General features: G+C 37.7%; 1 protein-coding gene across 2 annotated transcripts in view; it reads right to left on the bottom strand.

The window, feature by feature from the left end:
- ITPR2 (inositol 1,4,5-trisphosphate receptor type 2) overlaps positions 1–26,739 on the bottom strand; it is a 593,100-nt gene that overhangs the window by 83,729 nt on the left and 482,632 nt on the right. For both annotated transcript variants that reach the window (XM_070788589.1, XM_070788588.1), the window contains exons 50-52: positions 19,005–19,169; positions 15,594–15,789; positions 9,445–9,537 (exon numbers count right to left, since the gene is read on the bottom strand). In XM_070788589.1, coding sequence (XP_070644690.1) covers positions 9,445–9,537; positions 15,594–15,789; positions 19,005–19,169 — 454 coding nt within the window. The remainder of the gene's footprint in view (positions 1–9,444; positions 9,538–15,593; positions 15,790–19,004; positions 19,170–26,739) is intronic.

The following is a 26,739-nucleotide window of genomic DNA, read 5'->3' as shown; positions in this document are numbered from 1 at the left end:
CCAGGCACATAAAATGGGATGAGCAAAGGCAAACAGGCATGAAAGTATCTGGAGTGTTTGCGGAATGACACATGGATTGGGATGGCTGGGCTTTGGGACTTCCCTAGTGGTTCAGTGGTTAAGACTCCGTACGGTCAATGGAAGGGATGTGGTTTCTATTCCTGATTGCAGAACTAAGATTAACATGCTGCTAGTGCAGCCCACCCCCCAAAAAACATAGTAGACCAGGAATGGCTGGGCCTCTGGGGTATACAGATGAATATGGGAGCTGTAAGAAGAGAAGCAGGTAGGGGCCAGATTATTGCAAGAATCATACACCCAGGTGAAGAGTTTAAACTTTATACAGAAAGCTATGAGGAGGCACTGGAGAATTTCATACAGAAGGAAGGTGATTCACCATCTAGTCGGCAAAATAGTATGAGATAAAACATGGACTTAAATAACCAGACAAATTAACACATGATAAAAGCCACACGAGTGGCACAAAGAGATCAAAACAGAGAGAGAACTTTTAATAATAAGGATAATGAGAGGGGAGCCCTTTTAATTAATGCAGATACTGAGTTTGCCGTGACTATTCAATAGAGTAAGACAGCAGGAGATTGGCATTTCACAAGGCATGGACAGAGAGCCCCAGAGTTAAAAAAAAAATTTTGCTTAAAGATGAATAGCAGTATGTAGAGGAGTGTAAGATATGGCTGGAGATAAACTGGGAGCTCTCTGAAAGCTCTAAGGAGTTTGGATTTTAGCTGGCAGGCAATGGAGGATTGTGGCGATCTTAAGTTGGGGTAGGGGAGAAACTATTCAAAGCAGTGATTTCTGACAAGTGGTCTTAGCAGTGATATAGTGGGTGAACTGAAGAGGAGAGAATGACTAGATGTAGGAAGACCACTTAGGAGGCAGTTGCAATAATTCAGGCATGAAGTGCTATGAGTCTGAATTAGAGTAATGGCTGTGAGAATAAAAAGGATGAAAGAACAGGAACTAGGGGGACTCGATAGGAAGGAGATGGCAACGTTAAGCACCAGACTGAAGCTTCCAGGCAGCGGTCACTTGGGAAAGGATGGTCTCATTAAACACAGAAACAGAAACTTAGGGAGGAGGAATTGGATGCTTGTGTTTTGATGAAGACAAGGGAAGAATCTAAGAGGATCTTTGTTTATGGGATATGAAAATGAGAAAACATTTTAAAAGGCTAGAGAGGACAAGAGAGCTATGATGTACTGTGATTCAAAATTAAGGAAGACACTAATTTAAAGATGAAGGGAATAACAAAAAACATCAAAATTACACAAGGGTCAAAGGCAAGGAGAAAGAAGAAAAGGTCACTGGATTTAACAATTAGGTCATCAGGAAACAATAGGAAGATGGCAAATAGTGGAAGAGAAGAGAGTTGATTCAGAAATTGAAGGAGAGAGTGTACATCAATTGTTTTTAGAGAAAAAGTTGGTACTGCAAGGAAAGAGATTAATAGGATATTAGTTTTGGGGGGGGATAAGCGAATGCTTAAAGAAGATTCAATTAAGACCCAAAAGTGTTTATAAGAAAAAAGAGACTAGATGGTAATAAGAAAAAGATTCCAGTTATAAGAACAATGATTGAACTAATGATGGCAAAGGGGGAATGATGAAAAACAGATGGTTCTAAAAGAAGTGAGAGGACATAGTTGTTTACATGCAGAAAGGAAAACTTAATGGAAATAGACTTTCACGTGGATACATTTTAAGAACTAAGTATATTCATGTAAGTAACTTAGAACACTGCTTGGCATGTATTTAGGGTGTAATAAATTCTAGGTATCATAATTGCAATCTTATTGATAGATGGATGTCAAATCTCATGCAAAGCTATAGTTTTAATACAATCAACAAATTCTGTACTTGAATAATATGAGGTTAAATTATCCTCATTTTCAGTTTAGTAGTATTACGAAGGATTTTTTTAAATTCCTAATAGGAATATTTCATATGAGAAAAGAAATAAAAATATATCCTATTGACTCTGAAATAATTCCCCTGATCTGAGGTGTTAGTCTGTAAATTTTTTTAATACTGGACATGCTTGAATAAGAGTGTTTACTAATGCCATTTTTCTGCTGTAACAATTATTTCTTTTTTATGGTTTCTTGGAAAGCAACAGATTGCCACTGAGATATATTTGAAACTAGGAAACCAGAAGGGAAAGAGACACGTTACCCCAATGTTCATTGCAGCACTGTTTATAATAGCCAGGACATGGAAGCAACCTAGATGCCCATCAGCAGATGAATGGATAAGAAAGCTGTGGTACATATACACAATGGAGTATTACTCAGCCATTAAAAAGAATACATTTGAATCAGTTCTAAGGAGGTGGATGAAACTGGAGCCTATTATACAGAGTGAAGTAAGCCAGAAGGAAAAACACCAATACAGTATACTAACGCATATATATGGAATTTAGAAAGATGGTAACAATAACCCTGTGTACGAGACAGCAAAAGAGACAGTGATGTATAGAACAGTCTCCCTGTGGGAGAGGGAGAGGGTGGGAAGATTTGGGAGAATGGCATTGAAACATGTAAAATATCATGTACGGAACGAGATGCCAGTCCAGGTTCGATGCTCGATACTGGATGCTTGGGGCTAGTGCACTGGGATGACCCAGAGGGATGGTAAAGGAGGGAGGAGGGTTCAGGATGGGGAACACATGTATACCTGTGGTGGATTCATTTTGATATTTGGCAAAACTAATACAATTATGTAAAGTTTAAAAATTAAATAAAATTAAAAAAAAAAAAGAAACTATGAGTACAATTGAGAACTTCATGTGTGTTGGCCTTGATTTAAAAAAACTATTAGGGAAAAAAAAAATGAAAACGCTGGACACCCAGTAGGAAGACAAAATGTAGAGCAATATAAAGACTGACTGGTTTCTGCTATTCATCAGTCTTTTTTATTACAGTAAAATACCAGAATATATTAAATGTGAATAACCCATAGATGTTGGACATCTGTTAACGTCCTCTTTTTCCTGTCTATTCAAATGATTTGAATTTAGAAAATAATTGCAATATATATCATATATAGGGCTTCCTTGGTGGCTCAGGAATAAGGAATCTGCCTGCAATGCAGGAGCTGCAGGAGATGTGAGTCGTTTCCTAGGTCAGGAGGATTCCCTGGAGGAGAGCATGGCAACCCACTCCAGTATTCTTGCCTGGAAAATTTCATGGACAGAGGGGACTGGCAGGCTACAGTCCACAGGTTGCACAGAGTTGGACATTACTGAAGAGGCTTTAACACCCACACACGCATATTATATATATAATATGCATATGCACATGCTCAGCCATGTCCAGCTCTTGCCTCAAAAAAATCTTACTTTTTTTGAAAATCAGTTTTTTTTTTTTAAAAAGAGAATTTTTTTTTCCAGGAAGTCAGGGAGGTCTGCAGCAAATAAAAGGTTTTTTGTTTCTTTATTCAACCACAGTTGGTTGCCAGCTGCCATGAGGATTTGCTGCCTCTGGGACAATGACCCTACCCACGTTCGTGGAGCTTCCCCAGGAGCTGGCAGCTCAGCCTCCCACTCCCCGCGAGGCTTGTTATCATGCTCCTGTGTGTGTCTGGGTCTTCTGTAATGTGGACCTGCTGTCCACTAGGTGACAAACCAAAACCTTCACAAATGCACACTAGGGCTTGCAAATTAAAATTTCATCCTGGTCTTACACATAGCAAAGTTATTTTTAAATCTAAGTGACACATGCTGGACAACAAACCCCAGGTTCTAGCTTTCATTCTACTTTTGCAGTTAAACACATGTGGCCAAAATTTCAAGGTGGCCAGGGCTCCAAGATCAAATCCATTTTCAATCAAATGGATTTCATCACTTACCATGTCAAATGTAAAAAGGGCACAGAAGGAAAAGGAGATTAATACAAGCTTTCCTGTAGCTTTTAATACTCATTTAGGAATGATCCCTAATGATGAACAGCTATGGCCACCAACTCTATCTCCCACCAGCCTCTCTATCACACCTCCAGTGCTGAAATCCCTGCAGGATTCTTTCCTCCCTACTCTGGGAGCTTTCCTTGCAAAATCATACCCAGCTTTCCCTACAACTTCTAGCTCAGGTCCAGCCTAAAAAAATGGAGACTCTGCCCCTGGGGTGCTATGCCTGGAAGAACTGTCCCCATCTGTCCATAGGGAAAAAGGAAAAGTTCTGTTCTCTGTATAATGTAGTAGGTAAAAGTGACGGGTTATAGTGGTACTGTGGGAAATCTTTTATTCATGTGCATTCAGAGCTATAATATAAACCAGTATCCAAACAGGATTTATGACAGAACAGGGTTTCTCAGTCTTAATACTATTGACATTTGTGCTGTGTTCAGTTGTGCCCAACTCTTTGCGACCACATGGATTGGAGCCATCAGGCTCCTCTGTCCATGGAATTTTCCAGGCAAGAAAGAATACTGGATTGGGTTGCCATTTCCTCTTCTAGAGGATCTTCCTGACCCAGGGATCGAACCCACTTCTGCTGCATCTTCTGCACTGGCAGATGGATTGTTTACCACTGTACATTGGCACAGGGGGCCGGAAAATTCTTTGCTGTGGGGACTGTCTTGCGCATTGCAGGATACTTAGTAGCATCTCTGGTCCCTACCCTCTAAATGCCAGTAGGACTCTTCCCAGAGTCATGGCCACCAGAAATGTCTCCAGACATTGCCAAGCATCCTCAGGCCAGGGGGACAGGTGAGAGCATTAACTCCAGTTGATAAACACATAAGAGAGAAGATTTATTTTTTAAGAAATTGCCTCAGAAGACAATATGCATAAAGAAAATCTAAGCACTCTTAGGGGAAAGGCAATGTGGTAGGCAGAATTATAACAATCTCTAAATTTTGGCTAGGAAATAAATAATTTGTAGAGATTAATCCTTTAATTAGGAGGTGATAAAATTTAGAAGGCTGGAACATAGGCCTTGAATCAGAGATCTAAATTGATTTACTAGCTGTGATCTTACTGAATGGCTCTGTCCTTCAGTGTTTCTACCTATAATATGAGGATAGTTAGTATCATTTTTCTATCCTTGAACATGCCTCAAGGCCTTCATTTATGCAGTTCCCTGAGTCTAGATGGCTTTTTCTTCCTCTTGGCCTGACTGGCCCCCTTTATCCTCCAAATCTCAGTGTAAATAATCCCTCCTCAGAAGGGCTTCTCTGATTGTCAACAGCCAGGCTCTCTTGTGATTACCTATCATAGCACCATACATAGTTCCATATTTTGCAACTTTGCTTCCCTCACTATTTTATAAATTCCATAATGTCCAGGATTATCTTTTATTCAATGGCTGGCCCATAATAGAGACTCAACAAATGTTGTTGTATGGATAAATGAATGAATACACAAGGTTTTCATAATTATTAATATATCACTGTCATCACTGAGGATCTGTACTGATTTGGCTTAATTTCTAATTTACAAAAATACTTCATTGTGTTAAATGTTAAGGTCAAAATATCACATTTAGTGAGAATATGTGAAACAATGACACCAGAATACCTGGCTGAGCATCTACAACAAGGCCTGGGGAACTGACAAAAGCCTGAAATTCGCAGACTTGCACAGAGCTGGACAGCCACATCCTGGGATGTGTGCGCCCATGTATGACCTGGAGGACCTCATTCTTGGCAAGTGGGCTCCCACGGCTCTCACACTGCACCTTAGAGCTTCTGGATGCTGAGTGGTGGACAAGCACCACTGATGCTCAGCTGCTGTGCTGGGTCAGCCTCCCTTATAAACTCTGGCAGGAGGAACACCAGTTTCTTTGTTGGTTTACTGACAAACCAATATTTTCCTCTTAAAATCAAACCACTGTTTCAGTATATTTGTTTTTTAAAAAAGGAAAAAAAAATTTTTTTTTTCCTTTTCATAAAGGGAATTAACCTTGAATACTCACTGGAAGGACTGATACTGAAACTGAAGTTCTAATAATTAGGCTATCTGATGCAAACAGCCCAATCATTGGAAAAGACCCTGATGCTGGGAAAGATTGAAGGCAGAAGGAGAAGAGGGCAACAGAGGATGAGATGGTTGGATGGCATCACATTCTATGGACATGAACTTGGGCAAACTCTGAGAAATGGTGAGGGATAGAGAGATGTGGCCTGCTGCAGTCCATGAGGTCACAAAGAGCTGGACACGACTTGGCAATGAATAGCAACAGTAACAAGGCAGGAGTCCTACTGGCATTTAGAGGGGAGGGACCAGAGATGCTACTAAGTATCCTGCAATGCGCAAGACAGTCCCCACAGCAAAGAATTTTCCGGCCCCCTGTGCCAATGTACAGTGGTAAACAATCCATCTGCCAGTGCAGAAGATGCAGCAGAAGTGGGTTCGATCCCTGGGTCAGGAAGATCCTCTAGAAGAGGAAATGGCAACCCAATCCAGTATTCTTTCTTGCCTGGCCACTCTACTTGAGATCATGTTGTTAAAATACTTTTGCTAACAAGAAAGTAAATTTTTTAACATACTTGTTTTCATATTCGGTCAAGGAGAAAGAATGTTGAATTGAAGAAGTAACAAGTACTTAAGACAATAAATTGATGTTCAAGGTAGCCGAAAGATCCCAAGAGCGATTTAAATTTAGCCAGCTACTTAAACTAGGTCTACATCTTTGAAATAGCTGTCTGTGATTTTTTTGAATCATGGATAATGGCAAGAGAAGAGAAACATCTACAGACCTGAACTTGATATTATGATAAACTCTGCAAACTATGACAAATAAGATTAATGCTGATTCCCCCAGATAAGGGATGTCATTTAAAGGATAATGTGGGAAGGAGTCAGGATCAAAAGAAAGACAATATGGGTTCTGACTAACCTCAAATTGAGAATACTGGCAGATTTTACGTATCCAGGCTTTGGCAAGGAGGCATTAAGAAGTAGCCTCATGTCATATATTTTTTTTTAAAGACAGAGGAACATGGGCTAAATGGTAGTTTATTTAAGACAGATTTCTTTGTGGGTAAATGATGCACAAAACGTGCCTACAACAATCTGCAAGTTTGTTTTCAGTGGCTGCATGCCAAGGACTCTGTTCTTAGCATTGTCTCCATGTAACATTTCTAGCACCTTTTGTGAAAATCTTCTAGAGGCTGGCAAAATTTATTCTGTTAAGAGCCACAAGACAAATATTTTAGGCCTTGTGGGTTACATATAGTCTCCAATGCATCTTTTTCTTTAAAGGAAAAAAAAAACTTTAATGCAAATAAGTTTAACAAAAGCTACATATTAAATATGAAACTTTAAGACTGTCATTAAAAATACTCATTCTCTTTTTGCTGAGTTAACTTTCCCTCTTATTTTATTTATATGCCATTCTAAAGACACATAACAATATTTGAGACTATAAATAAAGTCAATGAATTCAGTTGCAAACATTCTTAGCCTGAGAGCTGTACAGAAACAAGTGACATTTGACATGTTTTTTTCTCAGATTTCCCCATGGGCCAAGTTTGCTAACCCCTGTTTTAGAGCTTATCAGACTTGACGATGACACGAGAGAGAATGAATATACTGCTTAACAGAATCACGATTCATTAGGACACCATGAGCTCATGGCACGTGAGCACTGGAAGGGACCTGAAACCTAGAGACCATCTGGTCAAGACGCCCCTCCTCTATTCACAGGGAAAACTGGGACAGCCTGGGGCTATGGGTTGGCAGAAATATATAAATATAAATGCATGGTTTTATACTTGAAATCCCAAACTCCCAATTACGTGACCACAGAATAGGCATTTATGGCTTGATAGCTGAACCACTGAAGAACAGCATTTTAACTGAGAGTCAGTCAAATATGGGTCAAGAGTGTGGTGTGACTGCAAATTGCACTATCCTGAAAATGATCACCCCATTCAACCTCTTGCCTTGGAGTGTTACATGACGAGTCATGGCCATAATACATAGGCAAGAATGAAGAGATTGGAGGTGTACAAGCCTGAGGAGGCATGTAATGGGATTTCAGAAACTGCAGAGCACAGTAAAGCTACACAAAGAGAGAACAAACTGGTTTGTGGTTTATAGGCCTGAACTGGTTACCCAGGAGGTCAGGGAGAAAAGAAGTCTGAGTGGTCTCTGCTCACAGTGCCTAGAGCTGCTGGCACATGGGAATGGAACATACACGTGCGTGCTTGCTCAGCCACGTCTGACTCTTTACGACACTATGGACTGTAGCCCACCAGGCTTCTGTGTTCATGGGATTTTCCAGGCACAAATACTAGAGTGAGTTGACATGCTTTCCTCCAGGGGATCTTCCCAACCCAGGGACCTGCCCTCCTTCAGGGGATCTTCCCATCCCAGGGATCAAACCTGCATCTTCTGTATCTCCTGCACTGGCAGGCAGATTCTTTAGGACTGAGCCACCTTCAAAGCACAATGGAACATATGAATGTGTTTAACTCGCCCTTTAGGTCATAGAGAATGAAACATTCAGTCAGTAGAAGGGATTGTTCGTTTTTGTTGGGCTTCAAGCAATAGTGCGACATCATATGGTAAGAAGCAACTTGGGGAAAAATCCTCTATTGTTATGACTAAACAATATCCTTCTGGATGGAAGGGAGGAAATCCATCCTTATGCTGTGTTTAACTATCACTAATTCCTTCTACAATTCATTAAATTTCACATATGCCCTAGTTTCCAAATTCCTGCCACATCCTAAGAGGACAATGTACAGTTTAAAAAATTTTTTGTATGTATGGTTACATTTGTTCCTTGCAGGCAAGAAAATATCATAAGCCCTATCTATCTATCTATCTATATATCTATCTATTACCTCCTTATCTCCCTGCCTGCCTCCCTTCCTTCCTTCCTCTCTGTTAGGACAAGCCATCTGAACAAAATCTAGGAAATTTACATAATATATACAAGACCTAAATCTAGAAAGCGACAGGTCAGGAATTATAACCAAGCCTTTTGAGTTCTAAACCCATGCTTTTCCATTCTTTGTTAATGGATGGATTCTTTTGTTAAAGGTAATACACTCTTAGTGAAAGGCTAAACAGTGGAAAGGGTCTTGCTTAGTGCAGTATGGTTTTGCAATATAGTAACAGCATTTTTAGCAGTATGTACCACAGAGTAAATCTGAAAAATTCTCATGATTAGAAATTATATAAAGAACAGGGTGAGAATACAAAATGTTGGATATGAGAATCCTTTCTCTAGTTTGAAACTTTTAGGTTCTTTTACCCTCCATTCTATTTCAACTCACCATGAAATTTTCAGAGCAACTTTCTAACTTCAGGGGAATCTTCCCAACCCTGGGGTTGAACCCTGGTCTCCTGCATTGCAGGTGGATTCTTTATCGAATGAGCCATCAGGGAAGCCTCAAGCTGTAATAACTTTAATCAACTAAACATAACTTCAGAATCATTGAGTTCATGCTGTCCTGGAGCCCCTTTTACAAACCTGTATTTGAAGCTGGTATTGTAGGTGAGCAGTTGTCCTTTTCGCACGTACTCAGGATTGAAGTTAAAGTCATCGTAGGAACTGCATTGCTACCTGAGAACACACAGCAGAGACAGGGTAAAGAGGTGAATATACAAGTGACAAGAAGTGAGCATAAATTACAAAGGCACACACATAAAAGGCACTATTACTCCAAATTAGCTGCCTTCCTAAAGGTTTTGGTTAAGTTAGTGTGGAACTCTGAATACAGTTTTGCCTACTGAAGCAATTTTATAAATAGAGAATAGGTTCTTGGACCAACCCACTAAAAGCCTTTTCTGTCTTTTTAAAGTGGCTGAGATAAAGTATTAATAATTCTGTAGGCGCTAACCACCCTGTATAACAAGTTTCCCATGGCCAAATGCATTCAGGGCTGTGACTTGGAAATGCCAGCAACACGGTCCCCCAGGGTCGTTGGCACCCCCATGAGCTCTCAGCCACTGATGCCCATGGCTGGAGGTGGCAGCTCTAACTGTAAAATGTGGGCTCCTGGGCACAGGGCATAAAGTATCTCAAGGAAGCGAGAATCATCTGCCAGATCCCTTTCCGGATCTTCCTTTTTGTCCTTAGTCCCCAAGGATCCATCTGCTTGCTGGCTTACCACCTACCTCCCTGGCCCAGATGTAACAGAAAATAGCAACCTTCTTCTCCACATAAAAAAGTTTCACATAGTTTGCTGTTAGTAACAAAGTGAAGAGGTTCATTCCTCTCAAACCCATTTATTTTCCTTGATGAAGCCATCAAGGAAAGTCCAGAAGATACAGGGAGAGGATTTGGTTCACTTTTTTTTTTTTTTTTTCCCCCTTTAAGCACATTTCGTTTATTGTCTTCTTGGTTGTTTAACCATTAAGTTGTATCTAACTCTTTGTGACCCCATGGACTGTAGCCTGCCAGGCTCCTCTGTCCAGGGGATTTCCCAGGCAAGAATGCTGGAGTGGGCTGCCATTTCCTCTTCCATCCGTTCATTTTCATACACTGAAAAAACATTCAAGTGCATTTCAGGGCAGCACCCCCGCAAGGTTAGCCTGGTTGTTTAATGAGGAGAGGGTGGAAATGGAGAATGGTGGCTGGAGTTCGGTCATGTGATGAGGAGAGGGACTAGGCCTGGGTTTGCTGCTGACACAAGCCCTGGAGATGAGAGCGCTGGGGTCTATGAGGAAGGAGGTCGCCGATTTCACCTCTGTCTCTCCCCGCACCCTGACTGGGGCAGCTTGGCAGGTATATCACTGGTGTAGTGTGAGTCAGGTGGTCAGAGAAAGAGAGGTGAGGTTCCTGAGTGTCCCTTATAGCCATTCCCTTAAATTAGTAAATATTTACTCACTTTGTGCTAGGCTCTGAGGGCTCAGAGTTGGGGCCTTGAAGAACCCACATTAGGGAACACAGAGACATACAGACATAGTTATAGCTGAATAAAGGAAGTGAAGTACAGGTGAAGTGAAGGAGTACATCAGGAGAGGGAGAAGGGAATTCTAAAAAGGAAAATACAAAGCTTTTCAGAAAAAGATCCATCTCGAGGAGATAGGATTTACATAGGTAGAGAGCAAAGGTTGCAGTTCCGGGAACCAGCTGTTATGAAAAGGGGCACCGCAAAGGCACAGACGAGGCAGAGCTTCCAGGCTAAGGATTTTAAACAAAGCATTCCACAGCCAGCCCAGGATCCAGCAAGGTTCTGAATGCATAAGACACAGAACCAGAGCCATGGCTGCAATGAATGACATGGACGAGCAGAAGAGAGGATGCCATCTGAAGCCATCCGGGAAGTTTCTACAGTTTTCTGGGAAGAGGAAAGGAGGTTGAGAGATAGGAGGCCAGTGCTGAGGAGAGGGAAGAGGGAGAGCAGGGGAGACTCCGGACCCTCCACCTGGCAACACCACTTTCTCTCCAACTCCTTGGGCTCACCTAACATGTGGATTCCCCTGAACACTGTCAGATGGAGCCTCCTGCACCTAGAGAGTCAGATTCTACTGGTGCCAAAGGTGGGATCTGCATTGTGCTGAATTCCCAAGGCCATTGGCAAATTATCGGTCCCCTGTTCTCCCACGTGCCTGTGATGCTCCTGTCATTCACTCTAGAATCTCAACCTCCTCTTTGCTCCCTGACTCTTCACATTCCCTGAAGGGTTGTGTATTTATATACTCCCAATTTCACTTGCTCTCCAGATGTGTATCTTTGACAATTTCACTCAACTCTGGGAGAAAATAGTGTTTAATAACTGAAAGATAAACTTTATGCTATGTATCAACAGCCATAATATACAGAATTAGAAATTAAGCCAAAGCTCCATTATTTCGGCCACCTGATGCGAAGAACTGACTCATTGGAAAAGACCCTGGTGCTGGGAAAGATTATGGGCAGGAGAAGGGGGAGACAGAGGATAAGATGGTTGGATGTCATCACCAACTCAATGGACATGATTTTGAGCAAACTTTGGGAGTTAGTGAAGGACAGGGAAGCCTGGCGTGCTGCAGTCCATGGGGTCGCAAAGAGTTGGACATGACAGAGTGACTGAACAATGAACAACAACGTAAATATGAGTGATTTTCCAAGGAAATGGTATCACATACACACACTCTCTATGAAACAAAAAGCTCTCAGTCTTTGAAGAATCAAAAGTTTAACTTAGTTAGCTGGTTTTGAGTGCTAGATTTGTATAGCATTTACAAATGCTTTATTTAACAGTTTTCATATAAACATATAATTATTTTTAGTGATGATCTTGACATTTTAGTTTCAGTCTACTTATTTTGTAAAAAAAAAGACATAAAAGACTTTAAAATATAATATTTCTAAGGAAAATATATCCATAATATAATGACACTAACCTACTTTTATTTTTTTTTATTTTTTTTTTCTTATTTTTTTTTTAATTTTTTAAAAAAATTTTTTATTCCTTTATTTCTCATGTGTTCCCCATCCTGAACCCTCCTCCCTCCTCCCTCCCCATACCATCCCTCTGGGTCGTCCCAGTGCACCAGCCCCAAGCATCCAGCATCGTGCATTGAACCTGGACTGGCATCTCGTTTCATACATGACATTTCACATGTTTCAATGCCATTCTCCCAAATCTTCCCACCCTCTCCCTCTCCCACAGAGTCCATAAGACTGTTCTATACATCAGTGTCTCTTTTGCTGTCTCGTATACAGGGTTATCGTTACCATCTTTCTAAATTCCATATATATGCGTTAGTATACTGTATTGGTGTTTTTCCTTCTGGCTTACTTCACTCTGTATAATAGGCTCCAGTTTCATCCACCTCATTAGAACTGATTCAAATGTTTTCTTTTTAATGGCTGAGTAATACTCCATTGTGTATATGTACCACAGCTTTCTTATCCATTCATCTGCTGATGGACATCTAGGTTGCTTCCATGTCCTGGCTATTATAAACAGTGCTGCGATGAACATTGGGGTACACGTGTCTCTTTCCCTTCTGGTTTCCTCAGTGTGTATGCCCAGCAGTGGGATTGCTGGATCATAAGGCAGTTCTATTTCCAGTTTTTGAAGGAATCTCCACACTGTTCTCCATAGTGGCTGTACTAGTTTGCATTCCCACCAACAGTGTAAGAGGGTTCCCTTTTCTCCACACCCTCTCCAGCATTTATTATTTGTAGACTTTTGGATCGCAGCCATTCTGACTGGTGTGAAATGGTATCTCATAGTGGTTTTGATTTGCATTTCTCTGATAATGAGTGATGTTGAGCATCTTTTCATGTGTTTGTTAGCCATCTGTATGTCTTCTTTGGAGAAATGTCTATTTAGATCTTTGGCCCATTTTTTGATTGGGTCATTTATTTTTCTGGAGTTGAGCTGTAGGAGTTGTTTGTATATTTTTGAGATTAGTTGTTTGTCGGTTGCTTCATTTGCTATTATTTTCTCCCATTCTGAAGGCTGTCTTTTCACCTTGCTAATAGTTTCCTTTGATGTGCAGAAGCTTTTAAGTTTAATTAGGTCCCATTTGTTTATTTTTGCTTTTATTTCCAATATTCTGGGAGGTGGGTCATAGAGGATCCTGCTGTGATGTATGTCAGAGAGTGTTTTGCCTATGTTCTCCTCTAGGAGTTTTATAGTTTCTGGTCTTACGTTGAGATCTTTAATCCATTTTGAGTTTATTTTTGTATATGGTGTTAGAAAGTGTTCTAGTTTCATTCTTTTACAAGTGGTTGACCAAATTTCCCAGCACCACTTGTTAAAGAGATTGTCTTTAATCCATTGTATATTCTTGCCTCCTTTGTCAAAGATAAGGTGTCCATATGTGCGTGGATTTATCTCTGGGCTTTCTATTTTGTTCCATTGATCTATATTTCTGTCTTTGTGCCAGTACCATACTGTCTTGATAACTGTGGCTTTGTAGTAGAGCCTGAAGTCAGGTAGGTTGATTCCTCCAGTTCCATTTTTCTTTCTCAAGACACTAACCTACTTTTAAAACAACACAATTAAAATTATTTACTACAAGATTCATAAAACAATAATGACTATATACATTTGAATCCAGAAATTATGATGCCCAAGGGTCAGGCTTCCTGGACTTCCCTGGTGGCTCAGAGGTTAAAGCATCTGCCTGCAAAGCGGGAGACCTGGGTTCGATCCCTCGGTTGGGAAGATCCCCTGGAGAAGGAAATGGCTACCCACTCAAGTATTCTTGCCTGGAGAATCCCATGGACAGAGGAGCCTGGTGGGCTACAGTCCACGGGGTCACAAAGAGTCGGACACAACTGAACAACTTCACTCAAGGGTCAGACTTACTCTGTATTGAATAAATCAATATGATTAAGCCTAGTAAATACTTAAGACAAAGATTTTTGAGAATAGGAATTCACAGTTTAGTACAAGTGGAGTTTTGGGTGTATTTGTACAGATGAGGTTTTCCTATAAATATTTATACCTGTAAATCTCTGGATAAAGAAACATTTAAGGAAGAACAAGAAAGGTCATAGCAGAAAATGTACAATGTGGCTGTGAACAAAGACTACTACCTAGGTCTGAAATTCAGTCTCAAGTCTAATAACTTTCAACTTATGTATATGATGTTTCTATTCTACGCTTTGATCACTTAGACTCTAATAGATTTAAATGCCACTTAATTATCCCATATTTTAAAAGCACCACTAATTCAATCCTGCTTTTAAATTTGATGGTTTGAAGAAAGAGAGTGTTATTTTGTGGCTTCCCTTCCCTGCAATCCACAGGCAGTGGAATCACCCAGAGAAACTCTTAGCAAAGTGCAGTAACTATGATGTCCATCTAGCAAAACAGGAGAGTGAAACGAGAGTAAGAATGAAATTTAACCAAAACAACAAATGTAGGCAAAAGGGAAAAAAGAAATAATCAGGGAAAATAATAAATAAAAAATCCAAAGTAAGACAGAAAGAATCACCCCTCACATCTCAAGAATCACAGTGAGTATAAATGGGGCATGGCTAACCAGTCAGACAACAAAAATAAATATCACACAGAAATTCTGACAGCCACAGACTCATGGACAGTCTTAATTCTGACAGTATTAATGACAATACTTTGAGCATTTATACTTTCCAATTATTCAAGTATAATATAATGTACTGTAAGAAAAATGTATGAAATAATGGTTGTGAATGATGCTGGATATTCTTGGGAGAGATAGCCCACAATGGGAAAAAGAGGAGGAAAGAAGGAAAAGAATCTCAAAGCAGTTACCCTGAATTGAAATTGTCAACTGTCTCCTGGAGTACAGTCAACAACTGTTGAAACCTGTTCTGAGACTGAGCTTATGTGATGCTTCTTGTACAAAGATTTTCCTAAATAGTATACACTGTCAGCTAACATACAGCCTATGGGTATTTCACACTCATGAGCTCTTAGTGAATAAGAAAATGTTTTCAAAGCAATGAAAGATAACATTGCCTCCATTAGTGTTTATCTGTGATCCTCTTAACAAGCTATGTACAAGCTGTGCGTGTTCAGTCACTATGTCCAACTCTTTGCCATCCCATGGATTGCAGCCCACCAGGATCCTCTGTCCATGGGGTTTCCTAGGCAAGAATGCTGGAGTTGGTTGTCATTTCTTTCTCTAGGGATCATTGCAACCCAGGGATCAAACCTGCGAGTTCTGTAAGGATATTAACTGCATTACCTGTGATGGGAGTTCTGTTTTTCAGCCTATCCACCTCCATAGTGAAGTCATCCTTCAGAAAAAGGAACCCAATAATGGAAAACAGGTAGACAAGGATGAGGGCAAGAACTGCAGTTAGAATAATGGATCGGCCGTTCCGTGTGACACTTTTTATGACATTGAGCAGGGTCTCTTCTCTATATACCAAATCAAAAAGCTACAGGAAAAAAAAAGAAAAGAAAACAAAAGCAGGGAAAAAAATACAATGAAGCAACAAATACCAGGGTAATCACAAATACAAATGCAGCCATTTCAGTTTATCCATGAGAGAATAACAATATAAATAAGACCTTAAAAATGAACCAAGATAGGCATTTCTTCTCTAGTTGGAATGTATTAATAAACTGCTTTTCAATAAAGATAACTCTAACATAATATATAATGTGCATCTGTTGATTTCCTAACCAACAAAATATCAATTTTTTAAGACATGGAAATAGCACAAAAAATTCAAATTTGAATTTAGAATTATAATATTATAAGTAATCAACTTAGCTGCTTATTCCCTCTTTTTAATCTTTCTAATATTCTGCAGTTGCCTCTGGAATAAGTAAAATAGCTAATGTGAAAATGCTGAATTATGTTCACCTACGTGATGAATAATTGACAGATTCATTCAATGTATTGTTTAATTAAGGGATTAGAGGTGAGATGACAAGAATTCAATTTTATGAGCCCACTATAATATTAATAGAAAAAGTATGCAATTTAAAAATATTTGAGATGTGTAAACATCTTTCTTAGTTAAACAGGTAGAATGAGGGCAAAATCTATTACTTTAGTATATACTTGTGGAAACAAAAGTCTAATACACAGTGCTAATTCATTTCCTCTAATGGGTTACTATCTATTTTGTATTTAGTAGTAGAAAATCTATGCTCTAATTAAGAACCTAGGTATGTGTTTGCTATCTGTTGTCAACATTAAGGAAAATTTTACTTATTGTTATAATGTTGAAATTAAACATCAGAAAGTACCTGTTTATTATCAAAAGCTAGTTAAAAGCAATAAATTAACAGTTACTTTAAAGAAGGCATTAATAGCAGTATAGAAATGAATAGTATTTTTAACACTGGAATAATTGGCTTTGTCTTCTACTACCTGTGGGCAATGATTAGAATTTCTGAACTGGTTTAGATTATCAGTGTCACTCATCCTTTCAGAAACACCAGGGTTTTGTACACTGTTTTTCTAAGTGCTGAGGCTCATATGGTTACTTACCAATTTAACTGCAGCTGTGCAAATAATTGCTGTAAAGATATTAACTTGTTTGCTCACTTTAAGACACTGATATTTTATGATGGTCAAATATAAAAACATATGTTTAACTATTTGCTATCTGTTTATCTCAAGAGGGAGCTACAACATTTAGAAATAAAGTCCATATTCTTCCATAAAGACAAATTAAGCAATGCTTATTCAGCTTCCAAATTATTGACCCAGCTTATTTAACTGATTTAAACATTAGTTGACAGAAAGGAGATTTTTTCCTCAGTTGAACAGTGGCTAAAAGAAAAGGTCTGGCAAAATATCCAGTTCATTTCTGGATAGTTTCTGAAAGTTTCTAGTTTTCAGAAGCCGATGGAATGCTTGCTAAAAAATACATATTTTGGGACCCCATTCCATATGTATGGAATCAGAAGTTTGAGAAGGCAAAGGTATTGACATTAGACAGATGAATGGTTCCTTCTATTTCTGAAAGAAAAATCTAGAGTGTGGTTTTTATTACTGGTTAAAGGATGCCCGGGCATTTGTGGACATAACTGAGAGTGCATATTCATATATTTTTTAAATATAAAAATATTTAAAAATACATTGAAATACTATTTTAGCACTATATTCAATAAAATGTCCTTCTAGTACCCTAAACATGAAAATGAAATATATCCTTTTATAATCAACCCAATGAAGACAAATTAGCATCAGTGTTGTACAATTTGAAAGATGAAAGATGAGGAAAATGCAAAAAGAAAATAAGTTAACACAAATTAAAAGTAACATTACTACTAACAACTCATATAATAATTCAAATATACCTTTATTTTGTCAAAAACCTTTCCTTCAATAATGCAGAGTTACATACATCATTTCACATGCTTTTCATATTATTTCTTTAATGGGTCTTGATATTATTAGTCTCTCATACTAAACCTATCCATTTTATAAATAGGGAGGTGTTTTTTATAAAAACACTGTCATAAATTTTACATATTACAGTCAGGAAAAGGTTCTGGGTATAACCTATTATATCATATATAATACATGATATAACTTGTTTATTAAATATCATAGGCAGATTTTTTTAAATGGAAGTTTTATGGTGAATCAGAGCAGAGAAGATATTCATTTGCATCCCTGGATTAGAAAAAAAAAATCTACTTTTGATTGCTGAATACTAATCTAACTTAACTGCCTTGAATGTAATTTTGTATCCTTATGTTGATAAGGGACAAATCCACTCTTCACTGCAGCTCTTTCCATTGCTTTAGGGTAAATGAAAATGTAGCATCTTATTGAATCCTCCTACATGGCTGTTCTGGATAACAGGGCAGCAGGAGACTATGGATTTGCCTCTCATGATGTAAGCAAACCAGTCAAGATAATGTTTTTAGATCTTCAGCTTGTTCATTAGGAATTATTTTACTGGGTAGTGCTCTCCTCTGTACATCAGTTGTGAGCTAAAGATATAAAGAAATTGCTCTTATGGCATCATGATGCTAACCTGGTAATGCTCTACTGTTCAAAACATCATATACTTGTATTGACTCCTCTCCTGGCTTATGGCTAGAGAGCATACACATAGGAAGGAAAACTGATAATCAACAAAAAAACAAAACCAAAACCAAAATCCAACTTTAGAAAAAATCTGCAAGTCCATCCAATGAATAGACATATGTAAATAAGTTTAACAACAATGCCATTTTAAATCTGAAACTGTAAGACTGTCCTTAAAACAACTCACTGTCTTTTTGCTAACTGTTAGCTTTCCCTCTCAGTTTATTTATATGCCATTCTAAAGATAAACAAAATACTTGGGATTATAAATAAATACAATGAATTCAGTATCAAGAAAATAAATCCCTCTTCTTGGTCAAGAATCTCTAAGCTAATATGATGTGGCTAAAACCCAAAGCAGCCTGGGTCAAGAGCTGGGTCTCAGAGAGTACATAAAGAATCGCACCACCTATGTAGTATCTCAGAGAAAAAGACTAAAAATAATAATAATGCATGATTTTCCTAGGCAAGTCTAAAAATAACATAATTTGTCCTCAATGCCAGACTCTGCTTAAAAAAATCAAAGAGAGAAGCATAAGAAGCAGCAGCATTGTGTATGTTTTTCAGCAGTGACTGTCCACATAGAGATGTACTCACCAGGAAGCTATAGAAGAATTCATGGACAAAGAGGCCCAGCATGCAAACCAGGACATACGCCACGTGGTAGAGAAAGGCCATATCCAGGATGACCGCTCGGTAGCCTCGGGTGAACGTACCCCGATTTCCAACAAAACTCACCAGAAACACTATTTTATTACAAAGCTAAAGGGAGGAAAAGATTCGATTTTATTGTCTTATTCATACTGGTAAAGCTCACAAAAACAGCAGGTCATTGACAAAACCTATTATTTGCAAAGTCTGTGGTTTTCTTTGATGATTTTCTCATTTTGCAATTTTTCAACACTGCTTACAAATCTACATGTAAACACCAGACAGACAAACCCTGTATTCTCTGCAATTCCAGGAAAAGGGAGCAAGAGTGATTAAGAGACGCAGCTCTGCAATCAAGACAGACCTGAATTTAAATCCTAGCTTTCCCACTACTATTATCTGATCCAGGCCATGCAACCATAGGCCTTGCTTGTTTCTTCTCAAAAATCAGAATAAAGGAATTCCCACCTCAGAGAACTCTTCAAAGAATTAAATAATACGTAACGCACATGAAGTCCTTAGTACAATGACTTTTGAAATATTACTTATTATATCTTCCATATTAAAAGTAATACATGCAATGTTTTAATCATACTGTAAATGAAACAGAAAAATACATTTCCAGAAAGCAACCAGAGATATGTCCTGGATTTTTTTATCCTGGATTTTCTCCACTGAATATTATTTTAAACAAGTAAGCAATTAAAAATTATTTTTAAAAATTTACTCTGCATTCATAAAAAATAAATATTTTTATCTATCTATATTAAAATAAATATAATACTTGCATGTATCTTCTAAGCTGTATGTATGGTAATTATTCAGTAAGCATTTTGGAGTGTGTATTATGCTTTGTATCATACAGAATATTTAATATTTAAGTTAAAACTACATTTAAAATTGCCTTCTGTGGCATAATTTTAGAATATAGAAATTTATACTGAGGTTTTGGGGCAATAACAATGACCCATGCAATGATTTCCAAAGAACACGGCTATCATAAACTTGGTGCCATCTCTTTGGTTCTAGAATCACTGCATTATTTATCAATGGAAAGACTAATTTTCCCATTTAGTTATCAACGAAAGAATTACAGGTTTCAAAATTTCAGTTAGTTCTTTCAGATCATTTCTTGAGTCCTTAAAAATTTTCTAATGGCACCATATTTGTCTTTATGTGTCCAGACCTAACTTTAGGAAGACAGCTTGCTCTTTGCAACATCATAAATTCCTCAATGTATATGAAAAAAATTGTCTTATGGAATGATTATGAATAACATAAGAAGGAGAATAAACAACATTTTGGACAGAAGTAAAATTTGAGAAGTTGAAAAACCTTCCCTTCAACTTTCTGAAGTCCAAATCAATACAGATAAAATGAGAAAAGGCTTATCATTGCACCTTGTGAAGTTAACCAAACCAACAGCATGGCAAGTAAAAGTTTCAAACCTTTCCTAAGCGTGCTCCATGTTAATTAAATATCCTCTCAACAATCAACTTTATCAATTTCATCATCTTGCTAACAACCTGAATAGTGTCAAATGAGGTTTTACTTTACTGGTGTTACATCATCATATCTTGACATTACTATTAAATATAGCTACAGTATTAATGGATGTCTTTATGCTTACTATCCAACAGCAAGTTTAATTCACTCACCCAAATCGTTAATATGAAACAGAAATAAGGAGTTCAATAAAAATGAAATTAAAGATTTAAATTATGACTTTTCATAAGGATGAATGATATGCTGCACACAAATTATTTATATATTGTGTCTTTAAACTGAGTCATAAAAAGTCAGGCACGAAAACTATGTACACATCCTTTATACGAAGTAAAAGGGATATACTGAATTCAAGTTCTCAAAAAGAGCAACATATTTCACTTCTCAAATGATGCAAAAGCAAGGACACACTTCTGCCTGAAAGGGCCTCTGTCATTTTTGCATGAAAAATAAAGAGTAGCCTTATTGGTTTCAAGTTAATTCTTCCGAACTTTGACCTAAAGTTTGATGTTGATGGACATGCTCCTGTTCTCTTGATGGAATTGGTACTGGTAATGACAGCCACCTATTTCTGCACAGAATAGAAACAAGGAATTTGAGGTCTTTTTAAGTGTTCATACCATGAAGAAATAAGTACAAGTATAAATGATTTGGGTAGGAAAGAACTTGAACGCTGGTTTTTCTTGCCCATAACCTTGAAATTTGTGAACTAGTCTTATTGAGCATTTTCCATGAAAGCTGGGAATATTAGGGAATTAGGAATTCCCTAATATTAGGAATTCCCTAATATTAGGATATTAGGAATATTAGGAATATTAGGGAAAGCTGGGAAATAAAGAAGTTACAAAAACACTCTCCTTCTTCATATCATGACTACTGGACACTGTCTAACTAGTCCTTCATTTATCAATACCATTATGTAGGCAATCATTGCTTCTATGGCAAGGGTCCATGTGGGCAACAATAAATGGGGAGTATGGGAACTGGGCAAGGTGGTTAAAAGGCCATCCTCAGAAAAACAAACATTGTATATTAACACATCTATGTGGAATCTAGAAGAATGGTATAGATGATCTTATTTGCAAAACAGAAACACAGAGATAGAGAACAAACATATGGACACCAAGGAGGGAAAGGGGGAGTGGGATGAATTGGGAGACTGGGACTGACATGCACACACTATTGACACTGCATAAAACAGATAACTAATGAGGACCTACTGGATAGCTCAATCTGCAGTGACCTAAATGGGAAGGAAATCCAAAACAGAGGGCATATACGTGAACACACAGCTGATTCACTTTGCGTACAGCAGAAACTAACACAACTCTGCAAAGCAACTATACTCCAATAAAAATTAATTTTAAAAAGGTCATCCTCTTCTGAACTGCTGTTGAAAGAACCTTTCAGTCAGCACACAAATGCAATATAAATGACCATAAATATCCCATGTATTTTTTTGTTCTCTATTCTTCAAAGCTGCCCTTGATATATTGGGTTGACTGAAAAGTTTTGTTTGAGTTTTCCTGTAAGATCTTATGGAAAAACCCAAACAAACTTTTTAGCTAACCCGACATTTTTCACTGGAAGGAATGATGCTGAAGCTGAAGCTCTAGTAATTCAGCCACCTGATGTGAAGAGCTGATTCACTGGAAAAGACCCTGATGCTGGGAAAGATTGAGGGCAGGAGGAGAAGGGGGTGACAGAGGATGAGATGGTTGGATGTCATCATCAACTCAATGGACATGAGTTTGAACAAACTCCAGGAGATAGTGAATGACAGGGAAGCCTAGCGTGCTGCAGTGTATGGGGTCACAAAGAGTCAGACACAACTTAGTGACTGAATAACAACAACAATATTTTCAATTAAGAATGGGGTAAATTATGTGAAGATTGGGAAGAAAAAGTGGTGGCTGAGGGAGAGAGAGAGTAGTAATGTAAGCTCTCTGTACAGCCTTTTAAAAGTGGCACATCATCCAAATGATTTATGAATGTCTTCTACAACAGCAAAATTAATGCTCATTTGTTAATTAATGTACACTAAAATAAGTTCATTAATTTTAACTAAGTAAATTAATTATACAGTATAGCAATAGTTTCACAGATACATTACATTTAATTGATATGTCTTTGCAAAACTTTTAACAGCACAGTATAGTGGAAAGACCCTGGCTTAGAAATTGGGCCATCTGGGTTCCAGTCTCTGTCATTAATTACTTTGGTAAATCCTCCTGGTCTCTATAGGATATGTATATACTCATTTCTAAAATGAAATGACTAGAAGGGAATAAGCCTGAAGGTGCCTCATAGCTCTAGAATTCAAAGTGGTGTTCTTTAAATTTTGCTATTTTATGTGATCCCAGAAATTTCCGGCTGCCTTTATATTACCCTATTTGTTATTTGACTGTGTATTCCTGATCGGTAATTCCATCCCCATCTTACATTGTTCCTATTTATATCCTAGGAATAAATTATAGTAAAAGAAGACCGTCTACTGTTTATTGAAAAGCAAAACTAAACTTATTGTCTTGAACTATCAGTTCAGTTCAGTTCAGTTCAGTCACTCAGTTGTGTCTGACTCTTTGCGACTTCATGAATTGCAACACGCCAGGCCTCCCTGTCCATTACCAACTCCTGGAGTTCACTCAAACTCATGTCCATCGAGTTGGTGATGCCATCCAGCCATCTCATCCTCTGTCGACCCCTTCTCCTCCTGCCCCCAATCCTTCCCAGCATCAGGGTCTTTTCCAATGAGTCAACTCTTTGTATGAGGTGGCCAAAATACTGGAGTTTCAGCTTTAGCATCATTCCTTCCAAAGAAATCTCAGGGCTGATCTCCTTTTGAATGGACTGGTTGGATCTCCTTGCAGTCCAAGGGACTCTCAAGAGTCTTCTCCAACACCACAGTTCCAAAGCATCAATTCTTCGTTGTCTGATATTCAGTTGCAGAGACAGAAAACTGCACCAGTGCTGGGAGAATATTGGGAGAATACAACAGCATGGGTTGAATTGAGTAAGAGACACTACTGTTTATACCACCCTTGTTTACTGTATTGTTTTGTTGACGATTTAAAAGTTTTCTTGGGCAATTTTGACTACATAATAATTTTGACTTTGACACCTGGGCTTATAGGCCAGTTGATAACTGGGCTTATGGTAATATAGCTATTTTACCATATATTCATCAACCATCAACTTTCTAACTCAAATATGAGATTATTTGATTCAAAAATTTCCATTTCAGTGATGTTACATGGGCAGGATAAGGTTGCCCATTTGTCAAAGCCTAAGGCAAAATTGTTATGTAGTCAAAATCACCCAAGAAAACTTTTAAATTGTCAACAAAACAGTACAGTAAACAAGGGTGGTATAAACAGTAGTGTCTCTTACTAAATTCAACACATGTGATTAATAGTATTCTCCCAGCACTGGAGCAGTTTTCTGTCTCTGCAACTGAATATCAGAAGTAGGTTCCTCAGTGAGTATACTACAAGAAAAACACACAGAGAGTGTGAGAGTGTGTGTGTGTATGTGTGTGTGTGAGAGACAAAGAGAGAGAAAAACGAAGAGAATAGGAATGTTTTGACTCAGAATACATATTTCACAGATATATACTGTATTATTATTATAAAAATGATCCAAAAATATGAATAATAAGAATTAATGGGATGGTTAAATAAATTAATTGGATGGTTAAATCAGAGAAGGCGATGGCACCCCACTCCAGTACTCTTGCCTGGAAAATCCCATGGACGGAGGAGCCTGGTAGGCTGCAGTCCATGGGGTCGCTCAGAGTCGGATAGGACTGAGCGACTTCACTTTCACTTTTCACCTTCATGCATTGGAGAAGGAAATGGCAACCCACTCCAGTATTCTTGCCTAGAGAATCCCAGGGACAGGGGAGCCTGGTGGGCTGCTGTCTATGGGGTCGTACAGAGTCGGACACGACTGAAGCGACTTAGCAGCAGTAGCAGTAAATAAATTATATGATATCCATACAACTGGAAATATTATCATTACTAAAATGAGATTTACAAATAAGTTTAATGGTATGAAAAAATATTAAGTTATCCCAAATTGTTAAAAACTGTTTATATTTGCCAAACTAATGTTAATTTCCAGTACCCATAGCTAAAAGTATAATGCAGAGGGTGGGAAGAAAACTGTATTGGGTTATAAGATAGGCTTTTATAACAGAGAAAAACATTTGAATTTTTTAAGCATCTCAACTAGTGAGATAACTAACCCCTGTGACAAGACAAGAGAAGCTATCTGCAAACTAAATAAAACATTTTTTAGAACCTAGTAAAGATGAAGCATCATAATAAGCAGAAACTGATAATATGAAGTGCTCATAACACAGATCGAGGCTTTTCCTCCCACTTGATTCCTTTTCCAAAAAAAGGAACTTTCTGTATTTGCTTAAAACTGTGAAAGACACTGAGTCAGAAACAAACAAGTTCCTGCGAACCAAAACACAAACACTTTAAGGATCATGACAGCAACGTTCTACAATTAAATGCTACTTCACATATTAGGTACCTAGTAAACACCAGCCTTTATTGCTGTTTTATCATTATTACTGCTGCTGTTCTTTTTTAAATCTTCACACTAATCTCCTGAACTGATCTTCTCAAAAACCCATTTTACTGATGAAAAGAATGAAATTCTGAGGCATGCTATTTGCCTAAGGTCTGAAATTCTGATTCTCACTAAGTCTTGACTCTCAGGTAGACATTTTTTTCCTGTTTCTCATACCTATAACTTTAGTAATTACAGTTCCACGTGTTATACAACGCAATGTTTTAAGTGCAAATTAAGTTACTAAATATGTTAAGATCTAAGGTACAAACACGATTGATTTGTTTTTTTTTTTCCCCCTACCTCCTAGGAAATGGTAAACCATAGATAGTTCCTGTAATGATCCTGTACGTTAAATGTTAAAATAAATGATATTCACTAAAACATTTCTATTTAACTGTATAATATAAAAACTATAGATAAAAACTCTATCAATATTTATCATATCAAAATTATAATTATTCCATTTAATTTGTCCCAAATGAAAGCTGATTATTTTTTTTTCAGTCAACATGCTCTAGACAGGCAGATAATAATGCATTATTTAGGGGTTGTGCAAGTAAGTGTTTTATGCTCTGAATGCTTCAGAGTACCCACAGATTGACAAAGTTAATAAGAAAGTTTTATCTCCAGGTATATTTCTTCTCATGAAGAAATTAAAGTATAAAACTTGTCAGTCAAACAAACAGTCATTTCTTATATTGGAACTATTTTCACCAAACTAGGCAGAAGTTATCTTTTTATCCTGTCTCCCGAGGGGGAAAATATTCCTAATGGTTTCGGTTTTACCAATAGACTATAAAATGTTATTCCTATTTCTTTATATATTCTTGAAACTTCTGGATGACAAGAACATAAATCCTCTATTGGAGACCCAATATATGCTGTTATTTTGGGTCAAACTCTGTCTAGCTATTATTTCACTGATCAAATTTGAATTTTCTCACTTGGATTAATGTCTTATTGAGAATCAGCTATTACTGTATGCATATTATTTGCTTCTTCAAATAATAGGGTTCAATAGTCATTGAGTTTTTTAAAGAAAAAATAATAAGCTGTAAGTAGTAATAGGCTTAGAAAAAATCAGACAAAGCCATGAAGATTCCTTAACTCACCTGCTGGAAATACTGCAAAATTAGCTTATTTCTAAAGCACAAAAAGTACAAGTTCAATTCATGTAAACCATTTTTGAATATTTAAGTACTAGGTATTAAGGTAAAGTAAAATGGGGCAAGGATTGAGGTGGACAGGATTATATCTACGAATGTGACAACCTCTGCCCTCAAGAAACTTATAGAAAAATATATTTGGTACTTTACAGAATTTTTACTGATGAACTCTTTGTATGTAGAGTATACTTCACTTTATTCACAATGACTGCAGAATAATTGGTAATATGGTGACCTGAATGTTCTAGTTTAATATATATAAACATATAAATATATCTGTCATATCAGTTCAGTTTAGTTCAGTCATTCTGTCCTGTCTGACTCTTTGCGACCCCATGGACTATAGCATGCCAGGTCAGACAGAAAGTATATCTGTCATATACATATATGTATATATGTATCCACCACATATATATGTACGTATC

Source organism: Bos indicus, chromosome 5 (assembly GCF_029378745.1).
Source record: "Bos indicus isolate NIAB-ARS_2022 breed Sahiwal x Tharparkar chromosome 5, NIAB-ARS_B.indTharparkar_mat_pri_1.0, whole genome shotgun sequence".
In the NCBI taxonomy this organism is placed as follows: Eukaryota; Metazoa; Chordata; class Mammalia; order Artiodactyla; family Bovidae; genus Bos; species Bos indicus.
Note: the sequence above shows the minus strand (reverse complement) of the source record. Positions and strands in the feature narration are given on the sequence as shown.